The sequence below is a fragment of the Xiphophorus maculatus genome, chromosome 22, assembly GCF_002775205.1.
Source record: "Xiphophorus maculatus strain JP 163 A chromosome 22, X_maculatus-5.0-male, whole genome shotgun sequence".
Lineage (NCBI taxonomy): Eukaryota > Metazoa > Chordata > Actinopteri > Cyprinodontiformes > Poeciliidae > Xiphophorus > Xiphophorus maculatus.
Window position 1 is genome coordinate 11,047,869 of NC_036464.1, and position 27,629 is coordinate 11,075,497.

Genomic DNA, 27,629 nt, shown 5'->3' on the forward strand with positions numbered 1-27,629 from the left:
GTAGGTAGCCTGGTCACTGAGCATGTCATTTGGCAAATCCCACTGTATTTTTAAATGAGAAACTAGGAGTCAAATTGAATAGTTGTAAACGACAATTTCCAGCTCTTACGAACCAATAGCACTTATTCCCGGCTTTTGGTTCTCTTTGAGTTTTCCAATCAGGCAAAGATAAATGTGCTATTAACACTTAAGACACCTCATCTGTCTTAATTGTTAGGAGCTCTGTATCACAGTTCATTTAAGATTCACCTTGCAAATAATAGTAACAATTTTGTAACTAAGTAATATTTCATGCATCACAGTTTGAGAACTACAGCTGTAGACTAACCGTTGTTACTTTACATTACCAGTTTATTGTGAATAGAAATAAGTACATCTAAAATCAAGAATAAAGAAAATATTTAATCTGGGTTTGGCTTGTTGTAGGACATCAAGAAAGTTTCACAAGTGCTCTTTTTGTTACAAACAGTTTATTATTATCCCAGAAAGTCTAAAAAAAAAGAAAAATCACTGCAGTTTTGACACTACACTATTTGTGAGGTACTAAATGTTTTGATGTTTTAACTGGTTTCAAGTCAGAGGAAAAAAAAGAAAAACTGACACTAACCAAAGTAACTTGACGTAATTTCAAATTTTCAGAAAATGTCAAATATATCTGAGGGAAGGGGTCCTTTCATGGACAGGCAAATTTGGCTTTTTTCTCTTGCACTGAGACTCATGACACAGTGATCACACAATGGTTGGGTCCTCACAGCAAACGCATCACACAGAACAGCAGCGGGCAGATTGCTCTCTCCCTTAAAATGAAAATAGGCAAACATATCAGTCATCTACATACTGCTAAATGAAAACTATGGGAAAAAAAAATTAAAACTCAGCATTTCAAAAGAAAGGTCAATAAATAGACAAGTTTGTGCATATTTTCTATACCATGATATATACACATACATGATGCATATACTCATATATAGATTAAACAATCACACAAACATTGTGTGTTGGAAATTCAAGAGACCACCGGTTCATAGTTAAATCTCTGCGGCTTGTAGCAAACACATCAACGCCAGAACATAGTAAAGACAATGTCCTGCACTGGACATTGTGTTGGCTCAGAGTGGATACTTGGGATATAATCCTGAGAAATGTTGTCTTACAAGCAGATGTCATCAAGCATCCTGTGAACACACGCGCACACATGCCTGTGTACATGCAGGATTCACAAGCCAGAAAGGGAAAAAAAAAAAATCTGTACAGTAATGTTACAAACTGCAGGTCATTCCTCCCTGTCACGATTGATCCTTAAATATTAAGTATAGAAGAAATGTAAAGATGCTAGATACATAAATACACAATATTTTTCATCCTTCTGAGAGCTGCGATGCAGTTTTCCATGTGCTGTTGCTTTTCTTCTTCCGGGCTCCACGTGAATGTTTGTGAATCCTTCAGGAACGAGGGACTCCTCTCCAGTGCAGGCTGGTGTTTGTGTAGTCTGGGATCGTACTAAACAGACAGAAGCACAAACAACTGTAAGAAAAGCTTAAGTAGCTGACTACTGTATTGATAATCTAAAGCTGTTTTATTTTGCTCTATGCAGTAATGAAAAGCTTTTTAATTTCCTTGTAAGCACATTGAGCAAATAATATTTAAACAAATCTTCAAAATTAAAGTGCTTCACCAGGTTTTAGGCATAATAACAGGGGGAGACCAGCAGGTCGGTGAGGACCAACAACTGATCATCTGTGAACTGCTGCTTGTGTTGCTGCCAGTTGTCATGATGAGTCCGTCTGAAGTTTGACAGAGTTTTCTTCACAGTCATCTGAAAAATACAAAAAAACAATAGTTCTGGTTATTTTTTTTGAAGGTCAATGGGGTGACCATCAAAAAAAAAAAAGAGACATACTTCAATGGGTTGGGTGTCATTAAGGTGGGCACTCAGATCCATCAACAGCTGAGGCATCCAGGTGGGAACATCATAAGGACTGGAGAGAATACAAGCGCTCAAACCGAGAACGCCTGCATGGCGGCGCACAAGGTCTGCAAAGACGCACCGAAATGGATCGTACAGTAAGTCTCAGGAATTTCAAGGGAAAAAAATCCAACCAACTATTCTGATTAATTCTGTACCAGCAGAGGGGATGGTGTCCACAACAAAGCCAAGCTGCCTTTTCCTCTTCTTAGGCAAACGTGTTTTGCAGAGAGCCTCAAAATGCGCCTGCATGGGGGCATCCATGGACAGGAAGTTGCACTGAAGGAAGCCACTCAGAGTGGTGGCAGCCATTTCCCGCACCTAGAATAGGGAGGAAGGATCATGAAGTTTTTATATATTGCTTCGCTGAAAAGTAGCAGCAAATACAATGTTCATGTCTTGGGACCAAATACAAAGAACACCTTTGTTTCCTATCATTCACTAATAACATGTAACATTTGTGCCATACAGACGGTTGGAAATATATAATGGGAAAAAAAGTTATTTCAACAATTACATTCAAAAAGTAAAACCTGTATATAGATTAATTTACACTAAATGTTAAATTTCATGCATTTATTTCTGTTAATATTGATGATCATGGGTTAAAGCAAATGGAAATCAAAAATTCTGTTTTTATGGATATTTTAATATTATGCAATGAATATGAACATTAACACAGAAATGTTATGATTTCCTCATCCATGAGGAAGACTGCTGTCGCAATGTTCAGCTGACAGTGGACAGTCATTGTGAAAGAAGCTCAATAGACAGATTGCTGTACCTAATATAATTAGAAGCTAAGTGGAAGGAGAAAAAGTGTGGTGGAAAAAAAATGCACATCCACAAAGGATAAGTGTTGGTTTTAATGGATTGTGAAGTAAAGCCCATTTAGGAGTTTGGGGTACATATTTAAAAGGAAACAGCCAACATACACAAACTTAACCACTACAGTGTCTTTTTCCATGTTGTTTGCTTGCATTGATCTACTGTGTTTTGTCAACTCCAAAGACAATGCAGGCGTCTACAGAAAAATGAAGGTACTCCTCTGTCTTTTAGGCTAAGTGAACCGTTGTACATTGTGCAGTAAAAATTCTCAAACAAACGCAGAAATAAAAGACCAATGTGTTCTTAATGGTGTTGTTCTGAGGTGACGTTTTTAGGTAAATTATTGTCAAAAGCATCATAAATAGCTCAGGTCCATAAGTGAGGCGCAGGTTAGTTTATAAGGTCAAATAAAACAGTTAGTTTCACCCCCTGCCCACTCACACGCAGACACACACTTTCTTTGTCTCTGTTCCTTTTCCTCTCCCTCTTGTCCTCCATCAAATTGTGAACAATATCTCCATAGCAACAGATTACTGCAGCCACTGGTTTCCATAGAAACAGAAAGAAGACTGGGGAGGGGGGAGTAAAGAGCCGGGAGCAGAATGCTGAATCACGACAGTAAAGCTGAAAGACACGGCAAGTGTCTGCTAGCATAAACAAACATGCACCGGCCAAAAGCTTTGTGATTGTTCTTATAATCACAGCGCATGTTTGGTGACAGGATGAATGACTTTTATCTTTATAATCGATGACAGTTTTTTTTTTTACCTCAAGCTGCTCATCCTCCAGGAGTTTTATCACCAGGCCCCGAACATCTTTCACTGCTTTCTGGTCATTCATGAATGTGAACAGGTTGTAGAAAACCATGATCTGGAGGTAAGTGAGCACCGTATAGCGGGCGTGCCAAGAGCTGCTACCAGCAATCTGGAACAAAACAACAGACTACATTAATAAGATAATTCAAGCCTTTGTTTTACAAAAGGAACAATGGATGTACTGGACTTCTGCCCAGTTAAGATCAGGTTCTTTGCAATCGAGGAACTAAAAGATGCACTTTATCACCTGCTTGTATTATGCTATTCATTTTTGCAAGAAAGAGCTTGCAAATCCCAAAATGAATCTTCAAACTTACTTTAGTCTCACTTTTTAATTTTGTATGTTTTAAAATGGTTGTAGTTCTTTAAAAAATGAACCTAAAAAAAGCCCTAGATTGATTGTTGAGGATGTGTGAAGTGAGAATCTGTTAAGAAATACAAGCGATCGATATATTACCCACAGCAGAAAACTCTCTGGGCATTTTCATTAGATATTAAACCAAATTATTTAGCCCTCAAGGATAGTGTGAGAGAGACCAAGATCAAAGTGGTCTTCTGGTAAATCTAAGCAGTAGGCTGGTTATTAACATCATCTGTGTGTGAAAGGGAAATATGATCAATATTCTTCTTGTGTAAAACATACTTGGAACAGAATATGCAAAGAATATCAGATTAACTTCTTCAAATAAAACAAAAGGTGTGTAAAAAAAAAACTTTGGACAAGAAGCACTGCAGGTTTGTTTTGCAGTCCATGTTTCACATAGGAAGCTGGTGATGCACCACCTCCTAACTCCATCATATATGTAAATGATTGCCAGCTTCTTGATGATTAACAACTCAACGGTCATATGATGATTTGAAAGTTAATTAAATAGCGCTACGACTCAGCATTTGATAGATTGGAGATGTTTTAAATTAGCAGAAGTCTGATTTGTTCTTGGTCCTCCTTTGACCATTTCTTACTACTCTGGAATTACAATTAATGAAGACTCATCTACAGCATTTATGATATTAAATGTCTAACATTTTAGCAAGGCCTCAGGAAAAAAATCCTGAACAATTCCTTTAAACGTGCAAGATGTGGAGTAACAGCTTTAGCTTCCAGATGACTCGCCTCTTTTAGGACACAGAGAACCAAGGGGATTTGATCTGTGTAGAGGAGACCCTGAGATATCAGAGACAGGCAGGTCTTTGCATCCCTCTTCAGTTCGTCATAGCTGTCATCGTTTTCAACTGGAGCAATCTGGGATACAGAACAGAGACCGTTCATTCTGTGGTGCACATATTCATGAGAATAAAAGCTGGATTACGCTAAAAGGTCAAAGGTGTAAATAAGGTTGTATTCTACCTTGAAGAGGAGAGGAAGCAGCTGTAGTTGTTCTGGGACGGCCGTGGTAAAAGAGCGACCAGCGCTTGCAATCAACCACTTGAGTACTGTAGAAATGTAAAATTAAAACTCAGATAATGCCTAACTGCTCTGAATGTTGGAGTTTATCATAATTAAAAACATTTTCTGTTGCTATGAGGTCCTAAACCTTTTGCATCTTTTGGTGAGAGCGAACGGTTTATGTGACGAATAAACTCACCTGTTTTTAGTAACTTTATTGCTTGTGTTCGCTCGTCCTGCTCCTCCACCTCATTCTCCTCAATCACATGGTTCTGGATTTCCTCATCTCCCTCGGTCAGAGGTTTGAGCTTCAACAGGATCCGCTTCGTGAAGTCTGAGATGCGCGGTGAGGAGGTTGGCTGAGTGAAAGGCAAGTTGACATCAATCATGAAGATGTATGTGAGGACGCTGGAAAGACAACAAAGTAGAAATGTAATGAGATTAACATGTGAATATATAAAATATTATTTTTACTATGAGTTGACAGAAGCAAAAACACGAAAAAGAAAATCACCCACCTTCCGATACGTTCCCGTACATTCTTATACACTTGTGTGAGTTTGGGCTCCAGATATTGAAGCAATCTGTGCAAAAGTTCAGGAACACGCCACTCCTGCTGGGCTAGTCCACCCTGCAGCACGTAGAGACGACTGGAGACACAGGAGAACTCTCACAGTTTGTTTGGCTCAGCAACATCAGAGACAGAAACAGCATTACTGCTTGGTAAATGTAATAAAATATTATTTTTCATTTATTCAAGCAGGAAATTTAGTCACAAGCAATTTACTACAGGAAAACAGAAGTGGGAAAACTAGAGTTCCGTTTTTGAGATATTAAACAAAATGAAAACAAAAATGTACATTCCTACAAGACAACATACATTTCAACACAATGATAAACATCCCAGTTAAATATCAAATATCAGAAGTCAAGGAGGAGATTTTATCTTTACTATATGAATATAATTTATGGTTAACACAGCATCCTTTAAAAGATGCTTCAAAACAAGAAATACAAGATGATGCCTGGGAAGGAATGGGACTTAGAGAAAAGCCCCATGATATGCAGGTTGTGTAAAACTGAAGTATTTTAAAACACGACAAACAAGAACCTGAGGAAGAACAGGTATAAAAAGGATTATACCACAGCAAGCGATGTCAAAGCACATGACGAAGGTTCATTAAACAAGAAAAAATGTGCAGCTACTTTTTGAAATATTTGCAACTTTTCAACTGTGTTTTTTAAGAAACTCAAAATGAAAATCTTTACAGTAGCCCAATTTGTAAATAAAAGGAGCACAGAGTAGTGTCTCCAAATTGATTCAAGAGAGAAAATTGTGCAACAGAAACATGGACTCTCCACCTCCTGAAATGCATCTTTTCCTGCAGTTTTCCATGTTCATTCCTCCAACACCAACTTATTTTTAGCTTTTCCTGTTCCTGAAACTACACACCACTATTCTTTATGTCTACCTGCCATCTGTCTGAGCATTTCAGCTAAACAGCTCCCCTTTAGAGGTATTAAGCCTCTCTAATTATTTTCCATTCACCAGCTCTCTATCGGTGCTGGGAGAGGCTCATGTCACATGACATCCTGCAGCACCGCACAGCTGATGTCTTTGTACTCACCAGGCATCGACAAAAGAGCCCCCCTCTCCATTGACAGGAGATTCCATGAGCATCTCGAACAGCCGATGAAGCTTGCGTGGGTCTCTGCTCTCCTGTCAGAGCCAAAAAAACAGCAGCCAACTTAAGCATCTCAAGTTGAACGAAAGATAAAGCGTTACGGGAGCACGATGATCATTTGAGCAAAAAGGCCTTACGCAGGCTGTGGCGATGCAGGTACCCCAATCTGCATAGGTTTCTATAGTGATGTTTGACAACGCAGTACGAAGCAAAGGACACAACAGCTCCCAAAGGCTCTCAACCTGCCGACAGAACACATTTGCATTGTTAAAGAAATGAAACGAAAACACACCAGAGAGCAAGAGTCACTGACCTTTAAAACCATAAAAGCCATTTTTAGCTTCTTTCTAATGAAACTAAATCTGTCCAAACAAAATAGCTCTTTTTGTTCTTGTTGTAGGAAATTTGTTCAGATTTTTAAATTATAAGTACACCAATTTTATTTTTGCTTTTTGGTTTAGTAAATTAAAACAATGAGATATAAAATTTTTTACAAAAATTAGGTAAAAACAACAACAACAAAAAAAAAATAGACTTGCAAATGTCTGACGAAAAGAAATACTTCATTAAAAAAATTCCTGACATTTTTACTGTCCATAATTTTAGAAATTTTAAGCATATAATGCATAAAAAGAAAGGACAAAAACACCTAAGGCTAGCATTTTTATATTATTTTCATCTGTTATAAAATTGCTCAGTTCTTTAGCACTTTTGACCAAAGTTTTAAGAGTAACAGTGGAGGATCTAAAGAGACACATGCAGGTTGCAGACCCCTGTTGCAGAGCATGTTTCAAGAACAGGAAAACAAACATGGGAAATAATAAATATACCTTTGAAAAGCTCCAGTGTTTGCAGCCTCGTATCAGTCCAGAGATGATCTCAGCAACGCAGCGCTGCTTGCTCTCATGCGAATCTGACACCAGCCGTTCCATATGTGGCTGCAGCACGGGCAGAAAGGCATCTCCAAAGTTTCTGAACAATCCCTGGAAGATCAAGAGACAAAGGAAAAATTAGCGTCCGTGTTTTTGGCTTTGTTTTCCAACCCAGCTGTTTGCCTCGGGTCCCACCTTGAACAAGCAGAACCTGCGAGGGCTGAACTTGTCTTTGCCTTTTCGATCCTCCAGTGAGAGAAACTCAATAAACTGGTTGATAAACACTGGGTCGGTGAAATGGTCAAAGATGATCAGCTCCCGCTGGAGAGAAGAGCATAAACTTTTAGTAAATGACAATAACGCGACCTGTAGATGTTGTTTTAGTGCACAAACCTCAGTCATTTCTTCTCTGCTCAGATTCTGTGTGGGCTGCTCCTCTGCAGGTGCATAGATCAGCATTTTTCTAAAGATCAAATATGATTCAAAATGATTAATATGAATGGTTTGATTGAAAAATAGCCAGGAATTTAAAAAATGACCAGTACAGAAAAAATATTGTCATGAAATCAGGAACCTTGGCCAGCAGTAGTAACCCCAATGCGTCTTTTCCACAAACACACATTGCTCCCACTCTTGCTGTTTACGTGGCAGGTTGTTGCTGTTATACTGGAGCCACTGGTTGTCTGGACGGTCTCCTGCTGCAATCCTACCAAATTCCACCGTCTCACCTAACAAAAAAATGCTGATTTTTAAATTGACTGAACAAAGTCAAGATTTAAAAACAATTTAAACAATATGCAAAAGAAAACTAGACAAGAATACACTTACAGTACTTGGACATCTCTTTCGGGCTGACTGGGACTTTCTTATGAGGTCTCTTTATTTGTTTCATGATTCCAGCCACGGCTGATATTGCCACCTAATGGAGAATAATAATACATTTCAAACAATGCTTTATAAGATGGCACTACAAACATGGTTTCTACACGCATTCTCAGTGTGTGCCCCACCTTTCGGACATAGAGGGAATCGTGGTTGAGACTTTTCACAAAGAATGTGACAGCAGCAGGAGGAAGCTGGTGGTCGTCTCGCAGCAGCAATGACAGAAAACCGATTGAAATGTGCTCAAACTTCCAGGGCCTACAGCAATAAAGAGCTGAGTGTTATTGGCAGCAATAAGGTAATCTGAAGAAATTTATTCAAAGTAGATTAGAACAACCTACAGGTTTCTGTTGCTGAGACAATCAATCAAATCCCCAATGAGACCTTTGTACTTTCTGCAAAAAAATGACAAAAAAGAGTTAGTTTCCCATCCGTTATGTGAGGAAAATGAATCCTCAACTGTATAAAACAACTTCTTTAGGTGCTTAAAAGGAAATAGTATTTTTTTTAAACAGAGGCATATTGGCTGTCTAACCTTATATTAACCCAGAGATATTCATAAGACTTCTGGTATTTCCAAATTTCAAATTTTCCTTAGAAAAGTATCAGTCAAACATTCTCTAGGGAATACGCTGCATGTGTGCATTTGGTACTAAATCTGTATTACAGGATATTAAAAACAATTTAAAAATATAAATGCCATAATCATTATTTCTTTGTTTTAAAATATAAGTAAAACCCTCTTCAACCATAATTGATTTCATGAAGGGTTGTTTCTGCTTCTAGCATAAATAGCTAATAATCACTCCCAACAGGAAGGTTGGAAACAACCACTGTTAAAAAAAATCTGATTAAAGTTAGAATAGACAGGTCAAAGATTTACACAAAAAATGGCTGGTGCAAGTATAGTTCAGATTATATATCTCAACAAGCTGTGGGTGTTGAGGATTATTGAACTGTTGGAGCAATACTTACTCAACAGCCTCAGAGTTTTTGAGCTTCTGTCGTTTCAGACCCTCCTCTGATTCCTCCTCAGACGGCACAGGTTCATTAGGAAAAGGACTTCCTGTCGTCATTAGCAGTTTTGCCACAGCACAGCACTCCCCTGGGATCTAAAGGGACCAAAAAGATCATGTCAGGGATAGTCTGTTTATATCAGCACAGTTCTAACAAACTAAAGAAAGGAGTGATGTGCTGCACAAAGCACAGTCCAAAGCACTCGACCATAGACACCTTTATGTTTCTCAAATGCCCTCCAGACTTTACGATGTTACGGCCTTTGCTCAAACAGGAAGATCTTTTAAGTTTTACAGTTCACTGGGCTGATTGATATCAGAAAAATATAGAATCCCAATAATATGGCTGAAAATTGCAATTTCAATATTTGTATCATTAACCCACATTTTTTCAAACTCTTTTCTTTCTTTACAATTACATAATGTCCTCAGTGAGCTTAGCATTTTACCCACCAAAACTATAGATCAAATGCTTTCGTTAAGGGGAGTTGGAGCTCATCCATCTGGTCAAATGCATTGTCTATATGGAGACTATAAATGCATGACACCTGAGATACACTATGCTACCAAACATTGGATCCAAACAGTAATTAGCATTCCTTGACATCACAATGAAGACTGTGATTCAGTATATTGTGCAGTTCTACCATCCACTTACAGATAAATTCCAGGGATATAAAAAAAAATATCATGATGAATGATAAAACTTGCACGTCAACATGTTTCAGATTTCAAAGGTTATCAAATGATATGTTTCAAAAATGACTGAAAATGTTAATATTTTCAGCATGACTTGCCATTAGCAAATCCAATTCTTTTGAGATGAGTAAATATGTCCAGACAAGCAGAACCAGACTGCACTGTCATCCGAATTCCTTGGTGTGGATTCTGATTGAGTAACAAGTCAAAGTTTTCTATATTCCGCGTCAGTGAGAAGCTTTAAAAAAACCCATCATCAACAAGTTATCGGAAATAAATCATCAACTGTGAGATGCTTTAGAAAAGTTGTTATGTTATTAATATAATTTTTCAGACTTTGAAACATTTGGGCATCAAAAGACTTTGATTAAGCTACATAAATAGCTTAATTAAAGTGAGAGTTGTTTCCAATTCTCATAAACCTCAATGCTAAAATAAATAAATTAAATATTTTAAATTCCAAATAATTTAGAAAACAGAAAGGTCCCACAGAAATCAACGCTGCATTTCAATTTCCAGCTTCCAGTGTTGTCTCAGACATGCTGGTTTTAATCTAGCGCAGGCACTCACAGAGAAGTCGATGCCGATGGTCTCGTACTGCCGATGGATTTTATCAGCAAGGTCATCAAAAAGTCGCACGATGGAAGGTTTCTCAAGAGACATGGCTGAGCTCAGGCCAGAACGTACAATCCCAGGCCACGTGAGAGCAATGCACTCCCAGTCGTGTAGATTAGCCAGACACACTCCACTATGATTCCCAAGCAGACAGTACAAAGCTCCCTGGAACATATAGAATTATAACATAGATTATTAATATTCTCTAAAAATACCATGGTAAACAATTTGCTTGGGAGCTTCTGTGCTACAGAGAGGATGGCCATACTTTGAACTGCTGCTGAGTGACACGGCTGTTGTCTGGGTTGAGAAACTCGAGGACATGTGGGATCAGATCCCTGCAGCAGAAATTGTAGGTCCCCAGTGCCGTGAACAACACACTTTGAGCTCTGCTGCGAATCTGGAAGATATTAAAAGTTCTAATTTAGTGTAATAAAATGTGAATTTATTTCCTAAAAAAGACCACAGTGCAAATTAAATGTAATACTTTGTAAAAGAAAAAAAAGAAAAAAGTACCCTGTAAAACTCACCTGGCTGTATGTGCTCGTGGAGAGCCTCAGCAAGTCTTTCATAAGCTCCTGGTGAGTGGTTCTATACTGGCATCCTTCCACTGTCAGTTTCCTTAGCTAAAAGAACAACCATTTAAAGTTATGAATGCAAAAACACATTCATAAGCTGCTGATAACTATTTGAATTTAAAAGTAGTTTAAGTCAAAAAATGCTTAATAGCGCTAGAAAGTGTCACATACAAAATGATAAGTTAATTATTGATTCAAATTGCATTGTGCTATGTGCTTTTGTCGCTGTTTTCAGAGTGTCATGAAAAGTCAAAAACCACATAGAAATCTTCTTTTAGTAAAAGACATTTGATTTTTCTGCTTTCAGACAGCAAGGTGAGTCAGAATTCAGACAGGAAGTTCCTGATTGAGCACTAAACGTTTGTGTAAAGTCTCAAGGATGATATTCTGCTTTGATAAAATCCAGACACTTTTCTAAAGCTTTGAATATTCAGATTAAAAACTCCCATTAAATTAAGTTGGAAGAAAACACATGCCGAGTCATTTTGACTACTTTAAATTTGTTGTCATGAGTTAGAGACTTTTGCAAATGACCGAGCATTGTGATTATATGTATTGTGTTCTCTAATAAAACAAAATTGAGACTTGGAAAAGTAGCAAAATCTAACAACAACCCAACTAGTCTGACATCATTCTATTTACAGAGGTAACATTTCCCTGTGGAACTTACCTCATGTTGGAGCATGACTCTGTCAATGAGCAGAGCTCTGATGTGCTGCTTTTTGCCATGAAGCTGCAGATACAACAACATGTTAGACTCTTCAAATCACCAGCCAGTGTCCATAACTCTAACTCTAACTACTGCGTCTTTGATGCAACTGTGTTGTTAAGACCTCCTCTAAATTAGAAGTTACATGGAATAAACAAGCAAAACCTAGACACTTACTCTGTTTTCCATAGATTTTTTCACAAGATTGAAGCTTTTCCAGCGCGAGTCAAATTCATGTTTGTGAGAACCTTTGAAGTGTAGAAGATCACTGATTATCTGAAAAGAAAATCAGAAAAGTTCTAAGTTACTACAGCAGCCCTGCGCATACCAAGTTCTTGAAAAATAAATGCAATTTAAGATGGCAAATATGGCTCAGTTTATGTGAAACAAAATACACCCAAGACATTTTTCCATGTGCGGAAAAAATAAACTGTCGTCCAGAAGGAGCAGTAAGAAATTTCTGTGTAAATAAATTAACTTGCAAGGATCCAGCACATTTAGAACAGGGACCAGAGATTGTATTTGATCATGTAACATGTCACAGAAAGCAGAAAATTCTGTCTGAGTAAGTTACAAAGTCATTATTATCTTTAAGTTTACATAATTACATCCCAATAAGATTTCTTCTTCAGGATGTTCCACTTTTCTTCTCAGTGAGTTTACAAGCTTAAAATCGGCATTACTCAAGTCTACTTTACTTCCTGCCCACCTTGATGATGGAGAAAAGAGACTTTGTGTCATCCTCAGAGTGCTCCAAAATATAATCTGCAAATAGAATGAAAATAAATAGATAAATAAATTCACCATAAATGTCATGACTGAAAAAAAAATACAGCAGTAGCTGTAGTAAAATAGCAGATTGGTGAATACTAACGCAGGAGTTCTTTCATGACGTTACAAATTGCATCTCTGTAGTTCTCTCTGGTCTTATCTACAGATACAGAGAATTGACAGAATAAGAATAAACTCAAATTTCTGTTGGAAAATCTATCCTTTAATTTTTGTGAGATGGTGATTTACCATAATCCATTCCCGTGTAAAGGGTAGTCTCATCCAGATTCACCAGGCTGTGAACTCTGAGGAAAAAATAGAGGATCTTTAACAATCAAATTAATACTGAAAATAACTTTTGTGAGACAGTGCTGCATTTTTTTCTACAGATTAGGGGAGAAAAAAAGTTTTTTCCTTCACAGTAAAGTTTATTAGAAATAAATGTATAGTAATGTATTGTAAAGTGATCGCTCACAGGTCAGGGATTGGCTCTCCTTTCAGTGGAGCCATCAGACTTCCTGCTCCCAGGAGACAGTGCTGAACAATCGTGAGGCTTTGCAGCACGTCGTCTCTGGAAAACAGGAGACCATCAACACTTCTGATGACAAAAATAAAAACTAGCGAGACCACACTGAGCTTTTCTCACCTGCTCATTTCCTGTTCTCCTTTTGAAAATCTCTGCAGGCGCTTGAGTTCAGGCTGGAGAAGCAGGTCCAGCAGATAGAAAGCCAACGAGATTTCTTCAACACTCGGGACGTGCCACCGGATATCCAAGTTCCACAAATCTCCAGGCCGACCCCAGTCCTACAAGGAAACAAAACAGATAAAAATGAAACACAAAAAGCATGACATCTAATATGTCAATTAAAAAAAAGGAATTTAAGAGAATTAAAGGGTAAAATGGCAAGGTTTTTTGTTTTTCAAACAAAAAGTACAATTTCAATGAATCTATTCCTTTCTGAATTACTACTTATAATCAAACTCTACCATAAGAAAATGGAATAATTGTTAGAAGAAACACATTTTGTAGCTGAAAGAACTTCTTTATATTTCAGCTGAAACAAATCTGATAACGCTAATGACATTTAGAGTTAACATTTAGCACTACACAAAGATACCTTGATGGGGAGGTAGTCACAGACTGGCTGGTGGAAGCCTCCAGGTACGCTACAGTACTCTGTGGGATATATGAGGGCAGTGGAGCGCAGGACGTGGTGCAGCAGGTTGCAGGCTAGTATGTAGCCCTGTTTACACTTGAGGTGAAGGGTCAACTGCAAAATCTGGACCAGGTCAGAGCGATAGGGGATGAGCTTGTCACCGTCCACGCGAGTTACCTGAAGTTCGTTTGGAAAAAAATAGCAGAAAAATCATTGTTGCAGCAGAGGATTTTAAATAATGAGGAAATATGAGATTTAGTGAGTTAATTTACCTCAGACAGCAGCTGCAGATTCCATAGAAACTCTTTATCAAGCTCTTCCTCATTTAGCACTTCCTCATCTGTTTATAAAAATAAATTAATCGGGTAAATAACAAGGAACTAACAAGGAAATAATGAGTAGTGTATCTGCAAACTCTTTACGCCTTCTGTGTGTTTTATGGACTTACTGACAGCAATCTGGTTTATGGCATTGCAGCAGTGTGGAACAAACACTTTGAGCGACTCTGCAGGGTGACACTGAAAAGTACAGAAGTTTTTGATGAGGTTTAAGCAGAAGAGGGATGCCATGGAGGGAATGAATTAGTAAGACTTACCTTGGCAGCAGCTCGACACATGTCAGCCACCATTCTTCCAGCTACGCGCGTCTCAAAGATGTTGGTGGTGGCAAAATTAAAAACCTTTTCCAAAGCCACCTGGAAATGAAAAGATATGACAAATATATCCTAAAGTCATAATTAAAATAAGCACAAATTAGTTCATTAAAAAACATACACACACACATATATATATATATATATATATATATATATATATATATATATATATATATATATATATATATAAATAAAGAGAAAGAGAAAGAGAGACAGAGCGAGAGAGAGAATTTGGCCAGTTTTGTTAAAATGACATCAGATAAAAGACTATCTTTTATTCTTTCATTGTTTCTTGTTACTATAGTTGAGTTGAAGCATTTTGAAGCACATATTAAGTTGTACACTACATTTACAAGATCTGTAAAAGCACAAGTACATTAAAGCTGAGCACACAATTTAATATCTTAGTATTATTAGACATGTGTGATTTATTTATTATCTTAAAAATTGAAAGATAGATACCAAAGACAGTTCTGAAAAGCTCTTTCCTAAAGCTCTAGATGCAAGCTTTAGATTAAAAATATAACAATGGCAACATGAAGCGTTGAGATTTAAAATAAATAAATACAAAAACTTAAAAAATAGACACTGTTAGAATAGCATGTAATTTTGTCATGCAACATTACATATTTGTATAAAATATAAAACAAAATGAAGGTCAAATAACACTTGGGAAGGGAGCCAACATGAGAAAAATTACACCTGGAGGCTGAGTTTTAATCAATACATGTTTACAAAGATAAAATGTTAAAATATGTAAACTTTCCAAAACGCTACTGAAATACTTATGGGCCAAGTCATTTGGAGGCACATGGCAGTGGACTCTGCCTCAAACCAGAATCCAGAAAACTTACCTTGAAAATGTCCAAGGAGCACTGCGTGAGGATGGTGCTAAAGGTTGAGGACAGTCCAAGCTCTACTAGACTCTCCAAATGAGTCATTTTCTCAGTTTCTGTTTCCTCTCGGGTTTGTTCCAGAGTGCTGCTGTCTATCAGTGCAAAGCATCTGTATGAAAAGAAAAACAAACTGAGAAAACTGATTTGCATGTTTTACCCGTTCATGACAAAGCAGATATATACAAATTGCCTCTGAAATCTGCAGTAAATGCAACATACAACTACTCTCTTGTTGTCTAGAGATGAGAAAGGCATAGACTTCATAAAGGATCTTATAGTCATCCTTTATGAAACAAATGCTGATGTATTTGGTTCTAACATGCAGACTATTTGTTTTAAGATGCCTTACCTGTCCATGAACTGAAGCACAAAGTCCTCAAACTCAGCAGAGGCAGAGCACATCTCCCTTTCCACCTAACAGGTCACACAAACCATGTCATGAACGTTTTTGCAACCATCTGAGAGCATCACTGATTTACTTATGAGAACTGGTGCAAAGTTGTGATAATTTACCTCAGTCAAATCAGTTCTTTCATGTAGGGCAGACGAACAATCCACCAAAGGCACAAGAGTCACAAATGTAGCAATGAACTGGAATGTGATCTGAAGGAAAATGGTAGACGTTTTGATCAGTTGTCTGCAGTTTACCACCAAGCTCCCAAAAAAGAAAACTAGAAAAGTAAAGCAAGAAAGCAGAAAGAAGATAAATGAGCCATGGAGCGCACCATGCACTTGCTGAAGTCATTGGGGTCCACACCCGGTAGAGCTCTCATGAGCAGGGGCAGCATGTGAGTGGGTCCCTCAGGAAAGCGTTGCCCACCTGATACTAGGCTACGTGCTACACCAATCATGCAGCTCAGAGTGGCTGTCAGCTGGTGGGGCTCAGTCAAAGTCTCCAGAGCAGGATATGTTCTACAGAGAAAAGAAAAAAAAAATCAATCAGCCATTTGTTTATATTTTAATCTGTGGCTCATTTTACAGCAGGACACACAGGACAATTCAAATGCACGGCACAAACTCACTTCTCAAGCACAGGCGGGATGACTAACTCAGGGCGCATCAGAGCTAGGTTCTGCAGGGCCTGGGCTGCGTCCAGGCTGCCTGTCTTGCTGAACATGGCCAGCAGAACTGGCTGCATCATGCTCTGCACAAACTCTGTGATATCCTCCTCGGTGAGCTTGTGAGTGTCTGGGATCGGGGTCAGCCACGAGGGCTTTCTGTAGCGCTCCCGGTGAAGCCTCCGAACCACGCTGGCCGGGAGACGCTGCAGCAGCTTCATGAGCTTCATCTGGACGCGAGAACAAAAAGGACAGAAAGACAAATACATGACAAAGGGGAGACAGAGGCAGACAACAGGCCTTTGTTTGCACATGAAAAGGTGTAGGGTGTCGAATGGAGTATCTAGAGACACAGATGACATAATGGACATACAGACAAAAACAAATATACTGTGAACAGTTTTATCTTGTTCCTCATGTCTTCTTGTGCAAACTAAAATGGCAGCATTTTAGTAAAAAAAAAGCTGAGTTTCAAAAAGGACTTCCAATTTAGTCCATATCCACAAAAAACTATCAGAAATTGAGCCTGTATGTTTCTCTTGCTTAGTTTTAGCACTTTGTTTACATGTAACATCAAAAGCTAAAGTTAAGTAGCGGAAAATTTCACACACCAAAGCAACAGCCTCAAATAGACAGAACTCATCGCCTTGGCAAAGAATAAAGGTTTGTGTACAAAAGCACATTGCCGTCTGTGCAGCTTCATATCTAGTGCAAGGCATCCTCAAAACAGAAAGGCATGTGGCCGCGCTGCCAGTGACCTTTAATAACTCTGCTGCCGTCTCTCCCACGTGTCCTGCTCTTATTTATGAGCAATGTAAACCTAGACAGTAAACAGGCCCTAGATGCCTTCCATGAGTACAATGTGCCCCATCATTATTCCATGATGCAGGAAGTTAAAACAAATTTCAGGAATAATTTACTTAAAGAGCAAAAAGACAAACATGTCACTCCTTTGGTTTGTAAATTACTGGTTAGTTAGTTACTGGCATTCTCAAAAAACAGCGATTCCCAAAATTATATCCAGTAACTTGGGATTTTATGTGATTGATGACTGTTAAGTGGAAGGAAATAGATGCGAGTTTTAAAAATGATTAAATAAATAAAAATGGGAAAAATGTGGAATGCATTTGAATGCAGACCATTTAAATATGATAGCCCTAGATATAATTTATAATTCTCAGAATAACTCCAGCAGTTCAGTGAAAGACCAAAGAGCACAGCAGACATGTCAGGTACTGAGTTTTAAACAATAACCCCAGCTTTAACAATGGGACTGAGCACTGACTCACTTAACACTGTTGAATCCATCATCTAAAAATGGAGAAAGTATTGTGCAGACGCAAACCTACCCAGACATGGAGGTCAAAGTAATTCAACAAACTGGGCAAGAAAGCCATTAATCACAGAAGCAGCCAAAAGGCCCAATGTAACTGAGGAGGAGCTGTTGGTAGAACAACTTTTACTTGTTTAATCAATAAATCCTGTTTGTGTGGAAGAGTAGCAAGAGTCAAGTAATCGCTGTCCTGTGTCACAAGCAATGTAGGGCAGCGGTCCCCAACCTTTTTGGTCGCGCGGACCGGTCAGCCCTTCACAATTTTGCTGCGGACCGGGGGTGGGGGGGTGGGTGTTGTTCGCGCGCGTCGTAAGTATCGAGTCTGATGCTGTTGGGGGGGGGGGTCACCGCAGTACTCCGATGTTGTTTTGTTACTCATTCTGCTGCAAGTTAGCTCAATTTTGACACGCAAGACGTAACTGATAAAATCCGGTTTAGGATTTTCAAAATAAAAGATCCGGAAGTAGTTCATTATTTCTTGCGCGGCCTGGTACCAAATGGTCCGCGGACCGGTACCCGGTGGTTGGGGACCACAGCAAACATGTTGTCAAATTCAACTTTTTTGACTTGAATACAAAACACTATTGGGGGGTGTAATATGGAAGTAGCATCATGATGTGTGGGAATGGCTCAGTCAAAGTCCAGAGCTAGATCAAATTGTAAAATTAGAGCAACATCCAATCAGATTGAACTTGAGGAGTTTTTGGAAAAGGTAAAAATTAGTGGCACAGAAATGCATTCATGCAGTTTGGAGTGTTGATCAATCACATCAAATCCCAATAAAATACTTTGATGTCTTTTGTTGTAAAATAACAAAATACTGTGAAAGTTCAATTATAGTTTTTGCGAGGCACAAATTACGGCTGTTTTTGTTCTTGAGACGTTTTTAGTTTTACAGCCTTTGACAAGAAATACACTGTGACTCACCAACCAGCGGCCATGGTTTGATGGGTGGAAGAAGGAGGTGATGCTGTTGAAAAGGCCACTGAGCTGTGCTTGAGTCTGTTTGCTGGGTCCTCCCTGAAATTGCCACAGCAAAGGTCAATTAAAGACGGTGTGGAATAAAAACAGGAAGATTGGCATAATGTATTGGCTTGTGATCTAACCAGGAGGGATGAAACCCAAAGCACCACATGGCTGATATCGTAGGCATTTGTGACATATCGCGGAACCATCATCTGACTGGTCCCAACAGGAAGATTTAAGCTCCTCAAAATTCTTGTGAAAATCTGGAACAGTTGGGTGGAAACAACTTTAATCTTCTCGGTACATTGTGAAACCGATCAAAAACACATGATATAACTGAACTCAATAGCTCAGGGATATTAATGTTCATCTGTTGCACAAACTGGTGTCACTCAGAGGAAACAAACATGATGCAAGTCACTCTCTATCTCAGTCAAGGAGTAAATTCAAGAGGGAAACTTGATAGTTTGTTTCTGGGACACACAGCAAATGCAACGGCATGCAAATCACATAAACAGATGTGAGCATGCAACAGATTTACCAAAACAAGACCTCGGTACACTAACGGGTAAATAAAGAAAGTGATTCAGAAAAAAAAAAGTGTAGCAAACCTTGGGAATGTAGGGGTCCCAGTCAATGTAGCCGATGTTGTCATTGGCTAAGCGGGCAAACAGATTGACCAGGTGCTGTAAATGTGCAGATAACTGTGTTACAAAAACAACTTAGAAGCTTCCTGCTGCACATCTGGAGCATTTTAAAACTGTGAATCTACTCACAACTTCCCAGCTTGGGAGATTTTGCACCGACACCCATAAGTTAATCAGCTCATCAAACCACAACCTGTGAAAATAAGCAAATGTTAGCATGAGATAATTGAATGCTTATGAATACAAAGTGCACACTTTATAGAATAAAACACCTTAAAGCATATTTATGACTTACTAGGACCTTTAATACATGAGGGTTACTATCTGAGATGCTTCCCAGGTATTACTAAGATTAAATTAATTGTAAATAAATCATGCAACTTCAAAACTATCATGCAGTAATACAAAATTTTTTGAATGTGAAAAAAGATTTGGTCATGCTAAAAGATTTATTTAATTTTAATCTGTCCGTTTATGAAAACAGCAAACTGGGCCTTGGATCTTTTTATGGCTCTCATCTCAATGGCTTAAAATTGTATACCGCATTTTCACACAAACACTTATTCCATTATCCTTGCCAGGCAGAAGCAGCTATCATGACGTCTGAATCAGCAGCCTTTGTAAATGGCTGACATAACTGACCAAGAACAGCAAGCACGTCACTCTACGTATTCATTCACTCACTTTTTTTTATTTTTTTATTTATCCGATTCAAAATATATTAACAGTCTTTTTTAACCATCAAGGTAAACATAATTCAGACACAAACAATATTTTCATTATCTCATTTATAAGTAAGAGAGGGTGAGATGTTTCTTACTTAAACCCCTTATGATGCAGCGTAGGAGGTAGAGTTGTGGGTAAGAAAAACTCAAAGTAGCTGATTGCTCTCTGCATGGTGACATCAAAGGGACAAAGGAGAGGCCTCCACTCATCCAGCATCTCCTGGGTAGCACTCTCTGAGAAGTACCTGAAGAAGTAAAGGAAATCAAAATCAGAATTATTTTTGTTACAATATTTCAATTAAAAATAGGCAGGGAAAAGAAGGCGTGATTCAAAGTGATATGAATGAGGTATTGAGGAAAGATTGTGCTCTTTTAAACAAGAATACAAAGAGATGCTAAATATTAAACAGAAAGAAGGCATGTGTTAGGAATCAACTGGCCCCCAGAGCCAGCAGAAAGTAGCATGAAAAAAAAGCACTTTCAATATTTTGCTACACTTCCACCAAAACAGTTTTGAGACTGTTATCTCAAAGATCCACACAACATGATTCAGAATGATAGATTTCATATTTATTCAAACCGATAGTTTAATATTTCTGATAAAGTACCTCTAGCAACAAAATCTCTGACAAATCCTCCTCCCTAGAGGTTTAGAGAAATGTTGTTTTATTTCTTTCTTGACTTCTACTTTAACGTGCAGACAGCTGACACCTTACAAGTGTGTTCCACTCAAAATCATGTTCAATCAAGTGAAATCGCCACAATTCAATTTATAGGAATCATATGCAACTGACCTCAACTACCATGAATACTTACATGAATATTAGATTTAAGTATTTAGATTATTTTTTATTACAACAATGTTTAAGCAGTTTCTTCACTTGGTCTTTCCTAACATAAAAGTGTGAATACTTTCTGGTGGCACTGAATCGCCAACAAGGCCATAGTGTTGCAGGTTCCTGTATGTTTCTGGTCACATTATATCTGCATGAAAAATGAAGCACATGTGGTTGAACAATACTGCAGTTTCTAGCATTTCAGTATGGGACTATAGGGTATTCCATGGTAACATTTTTTAACATTACCAAGTGTTTAAAATCAGTAATCTTCTTCACTTAACATTAAATTTAGGCTCTTTCCCCGACTAACTACTGATCCCAAGAGTCTGACCAGCACACAACAGAAAGACTCCCTCTTCTCGCAGTTACAGGAACTCTAACTGAAGACAGAATTAGGTGAGGTAATAGGCTTATCTTCCTCCGGTAATGCAAACTAAGGTACGAGTCCCACAGCTTGCCTAAGATACCTGCATGGACACAGCTCTGGACTTGCTGTTGACAACACAAGAAACAAAGTTTGAGACTAAATCCATAAGACACCATTTAGCAATATAACAATTTGTTGAAATTACCTCATCAGCCTTTAAATTCACCCCTCAACCAACCCATAAAGAAACCTGAAATGGCATAAGATGATAAAGATATTTAAAATGGACTTACGGTCTGCAGTTTTTCACCAGTGTTTTTAACACGCTTTCCACTGAGCTAAAATGAAAGAAAACAAAACAGATGTTACTAACTTCTCACTGTAGAACTGCTGTTAGTAAAGCTTCTTTCACCACACAAATGTAATTTAAATTTTATTACATGCACAACCCCCCCCCCCCCCAATAAATTAAATCACATCTAATCAAGATTTTGAAGTAATTAAACGTAATTAATCCAATTAAAGACATACACAAGATGATGTTCAACCATCACACAACTGTGATGTCATTTTATAGCCTACTGCTAACAAGGCATGTGTTTCATAGGGTGACTTGAATATGAATGTGTGTGTGCAGTAGTATTAAAATGTCTATATTAAAGAACAGAAATAATGCAAATTCAACATTTGGAACTACTCAACCACTTAAGTACGGATTCTGAACTAAACAATATGACAAGTGTTGGATTCAAATTACCTCACTTTCTGACATATACTGTGTCTCAAGGTCATTCGAGTGACATAGATAATAACCTTGGCTACTAAGCAAATCCAGAACATGTTTAGTAAAGCAGGAATAGCAAAATTCACTGCAAGCTAGCAGAGCATATGTGACCTGACAGAACACACACAATCATTATGTGTTCAAATGGCAAGGTTATGTTATCTGTAGATACACCAATCAATAGCCCAGAGATGGGAAACAGTCAATGTTCCTATGATTGACTGAAATTAGGTATAAAATAATAAAAAACAATTATTTTACTATTAACTCTACTGTTCATTGTTATCCAAATTAAGGTAATCTGCCATCTATAAACATGTCAATGCACTGGATGTACTATTATGCACTTTAAATTTAGCACAAAAATGCTTCAGATTTGGAATAAGCGTTAATACTTTCATGGACATAATTTTGTAATTCTCATTTTCTGGATTCAAAACTATTTCCTGCTGCACATTTCTTGTCTTATGAGCTTAATGTTTTAAGACATATAAAGCAAACCAGAAAAAATATCAAAATTGAAATTAGCAGGTCTGACTGGCGTGTCTTTACTCATCATTAAAGTCCCATAATGTGCCATAAACATTAGTTTCTGCATAGTATTCCATATTTTGTTGCATTACATCATTGTAGCCTTTTTAAAACCTAAAAAGACTTTAGAGGAAATCCTAGAAAAAAGTCCCTAAAATTCTCTAAAATGATGCTCAAGAGGACAGATAAAAATAAAACATGTTAGCTGCAGTGCGACAGTCTCCGATATGAGTGAAATGTTAACATTGATGAATGTTTTTTTTCTTAATAATAAACTGCAAATATGGTGCCTCGGGTTTTATTTTTGCATGCAGCATCTACATAGCAACATCCAGCCATTTGTAAAGTAAAATTTCAAAATAACACACAAAGAAGCATTGTTCTTACCACCTCTGAACCAGTTTTAACATTACGTGTTTAGCAGAAGAACGAGGGGATGGAGAACTGGATGTAAAAGAAGACAAAAGCATAAAGAACAATTGGAGCACATGACAGGGAGCCAATTGCTCAAAACAGAGTGATGAGAGTAATCTGAGTTTTTTTTGTAGATTAGTGTGATTTAGTTTTTTTGGAAGGTGTAAACAAGCAATCAGCTAAAGCAGTTTGCTTTTTCAGTAGTTTGTCATAATCATACAATGTTCCCATAGCACCATAAAAGAGCACCTCGCACTGCTTGCCATGGAGCACATCTAAAGAATATTTCATAAGATTATTCAAAACTCATACTTCTCAAAAAACAATGTGAAATCCAAGCTTCATGGTAAAAACTGATCATTGTACAAGGCTTAGGAAGGAATCTCAGGGAAAACATAATCCAGTTGCTGCCATTCATTTGACCCAATTAAGGAAAACAATTGCTCTTTATTCAAACGGCCAAATAATGAATTTGGGTATGAAAAGATTTGCTTATGAAAGTTCTAATCTTAAAATATAAGCATATTTACCAAAGCATTAAGTATCTAAAAAAAATTACAGCTCAATTTAAAAAATAAATTATAGAACTGTAAGAAGTTGCTAAGAAAACAAGATTACAGTGAGATTTTAATGAGATTGATTATCTAATGCAGAATCAAAGTCTAAAAATAAAAACGGTACCATTTAATTTTTAGCTAGTTTGACAGATGGCAATACATCTTTAAAATCCAATCTTACCCATTTCTTAAAGAACGTTTTTATGACAACTAACTAATCACTGAACTGATGCATACTTAGGGAACCAGTTAAGACCCAGATGTTCTGTCTTTGAGAACAGAATCCGGTCGTGCAGCTCATACAGCGGTCTCCACGGCAGCTCAAGGTCCTCTCTCGACAGCAGCTCTTTTTTTCTGTCAAATCAATGAAACATTGATAAGAATATCAGTGCAGGTGATGCATCCAATGGTTCAAAATTTGGACATAGATTTTTGCATGCATCATCTTTGTTGTGCTGACAGTTCTTAGGATATTGTGATTACATTGTAATTATTATGAAAACTATAGAAGAAAATATATTCAAAATTGCATTCACTATGAAATCAAAAGAAGAGAAGAACATGCACATTTGTCTAAAAACAGATAGCACCAATTTAATGCTGGGAAATAAACCAATTTGTATAACGCATTGAAAATGAAAAAGTCAACAATAATTGTAAAGGTAGGTCTTAAAATTCATTAAGACAGACAGCATATATGACCTAACATGAACTGTGCAAGGCCATAATTTAGATACCTTCCTCAAATGGAGAAGAGATTGCAAATAGTACAATAAACGTGACTTGCATTATTTTGATTTAATAAAACATATTTGCACTTTTAAACAGTTAATGTTCTATAAACATATTGCTAGTTGAGAAGGTTTCATTGTGATTTTGTCCAGATCTCCTGGCTCTGCGCCAATTCTTACTTGAGAAGGTTTATAAGTAGGCGAGCAAGGCCTTGCATCATGCTGATCTCCAGCTTGGGGATCGTCACTAGCTCATACAGCAACTTGATGAACAGCACATGGTCTTCTTTGCTGAATTTCCGTCCATAAAGTCTCATGTACCTTTAGATGAAGGACAAATTAGAAATAATTACTTTAACGTTTAACAGATTGTTAGATGACTCAAGAGTGACATTGAAATTAAAATTGTGTGCATATTTTAAAAATGCAGTCAAAAAAAAGAGAGATTTTAATAACTAACAAATGACTATTCTACTATTTAAAATAATCAACTAAACAGGAAACCAAATGAGAGCTCAGTAAAAATAATAATAATCAAACTGAAGTAAAACTCTGGTTCTTGTGAGCTGCAGTATAAAAACTGCTAAAGTTCTTTTAATAAGATACCAGAGTGATCAGGGATATTTCCACCTGTGTATCGCATAGAGTAACACAGCACTGCCCTTCCCTAACCTGTTGCTGCACACTGCTGGTCAGCTGGCTATAGAAGGGCTATTATACTTTTCCCTCGCTTACAAGAAAGAAAAAATCTGTCCGTTTGTAAATATTCCCCATCAAAGTAACCCCAAAGAGTGGAAAATAGAAGACTGTCACACATTACTCCGCTAAAGGCAAACAGCTTTACCTTTGGAGGTAAACAGCCAACTAAAGGCAGGTGACAAGAACTGACAAGCATGCCAACAACAGCAGTGAAATAATGTTGTTATTCCCAACTGTCCCTAATAATACATTTGTCACTTTCTAGAGATTATAACAACAAATAAAAGTGTAATACATTCGACAGTAAGCACGTAAAAGCAATGGAAAACAATGCTTACCAAAAACATTTTCGTTTAAGTCTATTTAAACATTTGAATAATAATAATAAATAAATAATAATAATAAATAAATAAATGTAAAATATAAAAGTTTCAGTCTAGTTTAGTTGAAACACCAATGCACTGAAAAGCTTTGGTATATTCAAGTCAAGGTATTGTGCAATGAAAATCTATACTGGCTGTTTACATGTTATACTTTCTGATAAAGTTTGGATTCTTTGCCTAAAAGATGGAAATGCAGAAGTTAGAAATGTATAAATATTTAGCAAATATTTGCTTAGATGAAATTGACTAGTAAACTATTAACATATAATAAAAGGAAAAGCGAGTTTTAGAGTCAAAAGATGCTGTCTTCCCACCATGATGACGCTGCAAATTGAAAACCTTGTTTATTTTGGATGGAACCATGTGGGGAAGTTTCAAATGAAGCCTACAAGTCAACATTCAGTTGGGTGAGGGGTCATGCTTATGGGTGATTCCAAAAGTAATGAGCAGAAGAATAAATGATCTAAAAGCACAGCGAAAGCTACAGTGACCTAGTCCCTCTAGACTGGGTCATGTAGAGTGTGTAACAGTCCCAACCCTGATTATGAAACCGGTAAGTATCCTAATCAGACGCATAGAACAAATTTTCTTTATTTTGAATTCACCGCTGTGGGACATTTTAGATGTCATAAAAGAACGCCATGCTACAAAGCGACTACTTCTAAAGTTGTATTGCAAAATAAACTATTTGAAGTCGATCAAAGATCAGAATTAGTATAAACGTTACACATACCAAACAACCACATGCATGCTGCACACTATATATTGGTTAGTTATAAGAAGGAAACATAGTTAAGTCAAAAAAAAACATGACTGCAATATTTGTGCGGTACTTACGTTGAAAGTTTTCTTGTCCAAAATAACACACCGGGCCATATTTCTCTTAGCTGTACAGCTCGGCCCAAGTTCCCCTTTATTCTGCTCAAAATTTCACTGGATTCATCATCTAGCCTGTCCGCGTACGGTAAAAGTTTGTTGTATACGATGTCTTTTTGAGGAACAAAACCTAATGTGTCTGACTGTGCCTTCTTCATTTTACAACTTCCAGCCGGCTAGCTTCGTTATGCTAGCAATTTCTCTTCCCTTCGGTCAAGTTTTCGGAGCACGTTGGTTTGCTACCCGGTTAAAATAAAGTCTGTCGGCTCCCCAGTAGCTACTTTACCGGCTGAAAAGTGAGGTTGTTGTGGCCCGCACAGTACCAAGTTAGGAGATTCACAAGTTGATGACACGCTAGCTTGTCATGTATCTTAAGTTAAACCAGCTCCCTTGAAAAACACAACACTACCGGCGTCATTTTAAAAAAGACATAAATGTTACTGAAAACACAACGTTAAGAAAAATAAAACGCCCCGTCACCGGGTTTCCTCCCGTTCAAGGAACGTAATACCAAAACCCTGTTACCAAGCTAACGGTCTAGCTAAAGTTAGCTCTGTACTACAAAAGCACTGTCATATCCCAAGGTCTGTCAACGTCAACTGATTCATCCAACTACTGCAAAGCTCACTGCAGACGAAACCTCGCTGCTGGTGTTTCGTCGAAAAAAGCGACCCTGCTAGAAGAAGAGCCACGAAGGCCCGTTTCATACCATTTAAAGTCAAAAGTGCCACACTGAGTTGTGCTTAGGCGAGGTCAACATTTTTAATTTAAGTCTGTTTTGGAATCACAAAATTATGAATAAAAATACACTTTATTCATAATGCCAGAATGTGCAAGACCTGTAATATCAGTTTGCCTCTATAAATTACATTTCCAAAAGCAATTAACTAATTATATGGTGGTTATATGTGTATGTATATGTAAATGTAATTGAATATTATTGTAAATAATTGAAATATCACCATATTTATGTTAACATTTTATATATGTCCTACATTGTTTACACTGTTGACTTCTACGTACACGACTTCTACACGTGTACGGCGATAAATAATTAATTGATATATTAACAATATTTTCATCTAAAAGCGTTGGAAAGTGCTTCCGACTGCAGGCTGGAGGCATGGCGAGAGTCCGAGATCATGATACTGCATTTTCTTTACTACATATTGTTCTTTCTCTTTTCAA

General features: G+C 37.5%; 1 protein-coding gene across 2 annotated transcripts; it reads right to left on the minus strand.

The window, feature by feature from the left end:
• Positions 1–450: 450 nt before the first annotated feature.
• On the minus strand, positions 451–27,055 carry psme4 (proteasome activator subunit 4). 2 transcript variants are annotated; one of them, XM_023327588.1, is made up of 48 exons: positions 26,403–27,055; positions 24,664–24,804; positions 23,990–24,106; positions 23,169–23,225; positions 21,760–21,804; positions 20,356–20,505; positions 19,665–19,728; positions 19,500–19,574; positions 19,029–19,151; positions 18,850–18,942; positions 16,554–16,819; positions 16,257–16,443; positions 16,045–16,134; positions 15,881–15,945; positions 15,490–15,640; positions 14,576–14,674; positions 14,429–14,498; positions 14,253–14,320; positions 13,942–14,157; positions 13,470–13,627; positions 13,299–13,394; positions 13,073–13,128; positions 12,927–12,983; positions 12,762–12,817; positions 12,230–12,328; positions 12,014–12,076; positions 11,296–11,391; positions 11,034–11,165; positions 10,721–10,930; positions 9,411–9,547; positions 8,777–8,830; positions 8,564–8,693; positions 8,382–8,472; positions 8,128–8,281; positions 7,947–8,016; positions 7,749–7,874; positions 7,512–7,664; positions 6,819–6,923; positions 6,625–6,716; positions 5,515–5,646; positions 5,196–5,404; positions 4,958–5,043; positions 4,724–4,852; positions 3,563–3,718; positions 2,125–2,287; positions 1,901–2,034; positions 1,676–1,816; positions 451–1,500 (listed from the first exon to the last, which is right to left on the minus strand). In XM_023327588.1, the coding sequence occupies exons 1-47, from the start codon at positions 26,597–26,599 to the stop codon at positions 1,682–1,684; spliced, it is 5,553 nt and encodes a 1,850-aa protein (XP_023183356.1). In that variant the 5' UTR covers positions 26,600–27,055; the 3' UTR covers positions 451–1,500; positions 1,676–1,681. The 2 variants fall into 2 exon arrangements, with proteins under 2 accessions (XP_023183356.1, XP_023183357.1); XM_023327589.1 differs by lacking the exon at positions 23,169–23,225.
• Between the last annotated feature and the right edge of the window lie 574 nt (positions 27,056–27,629).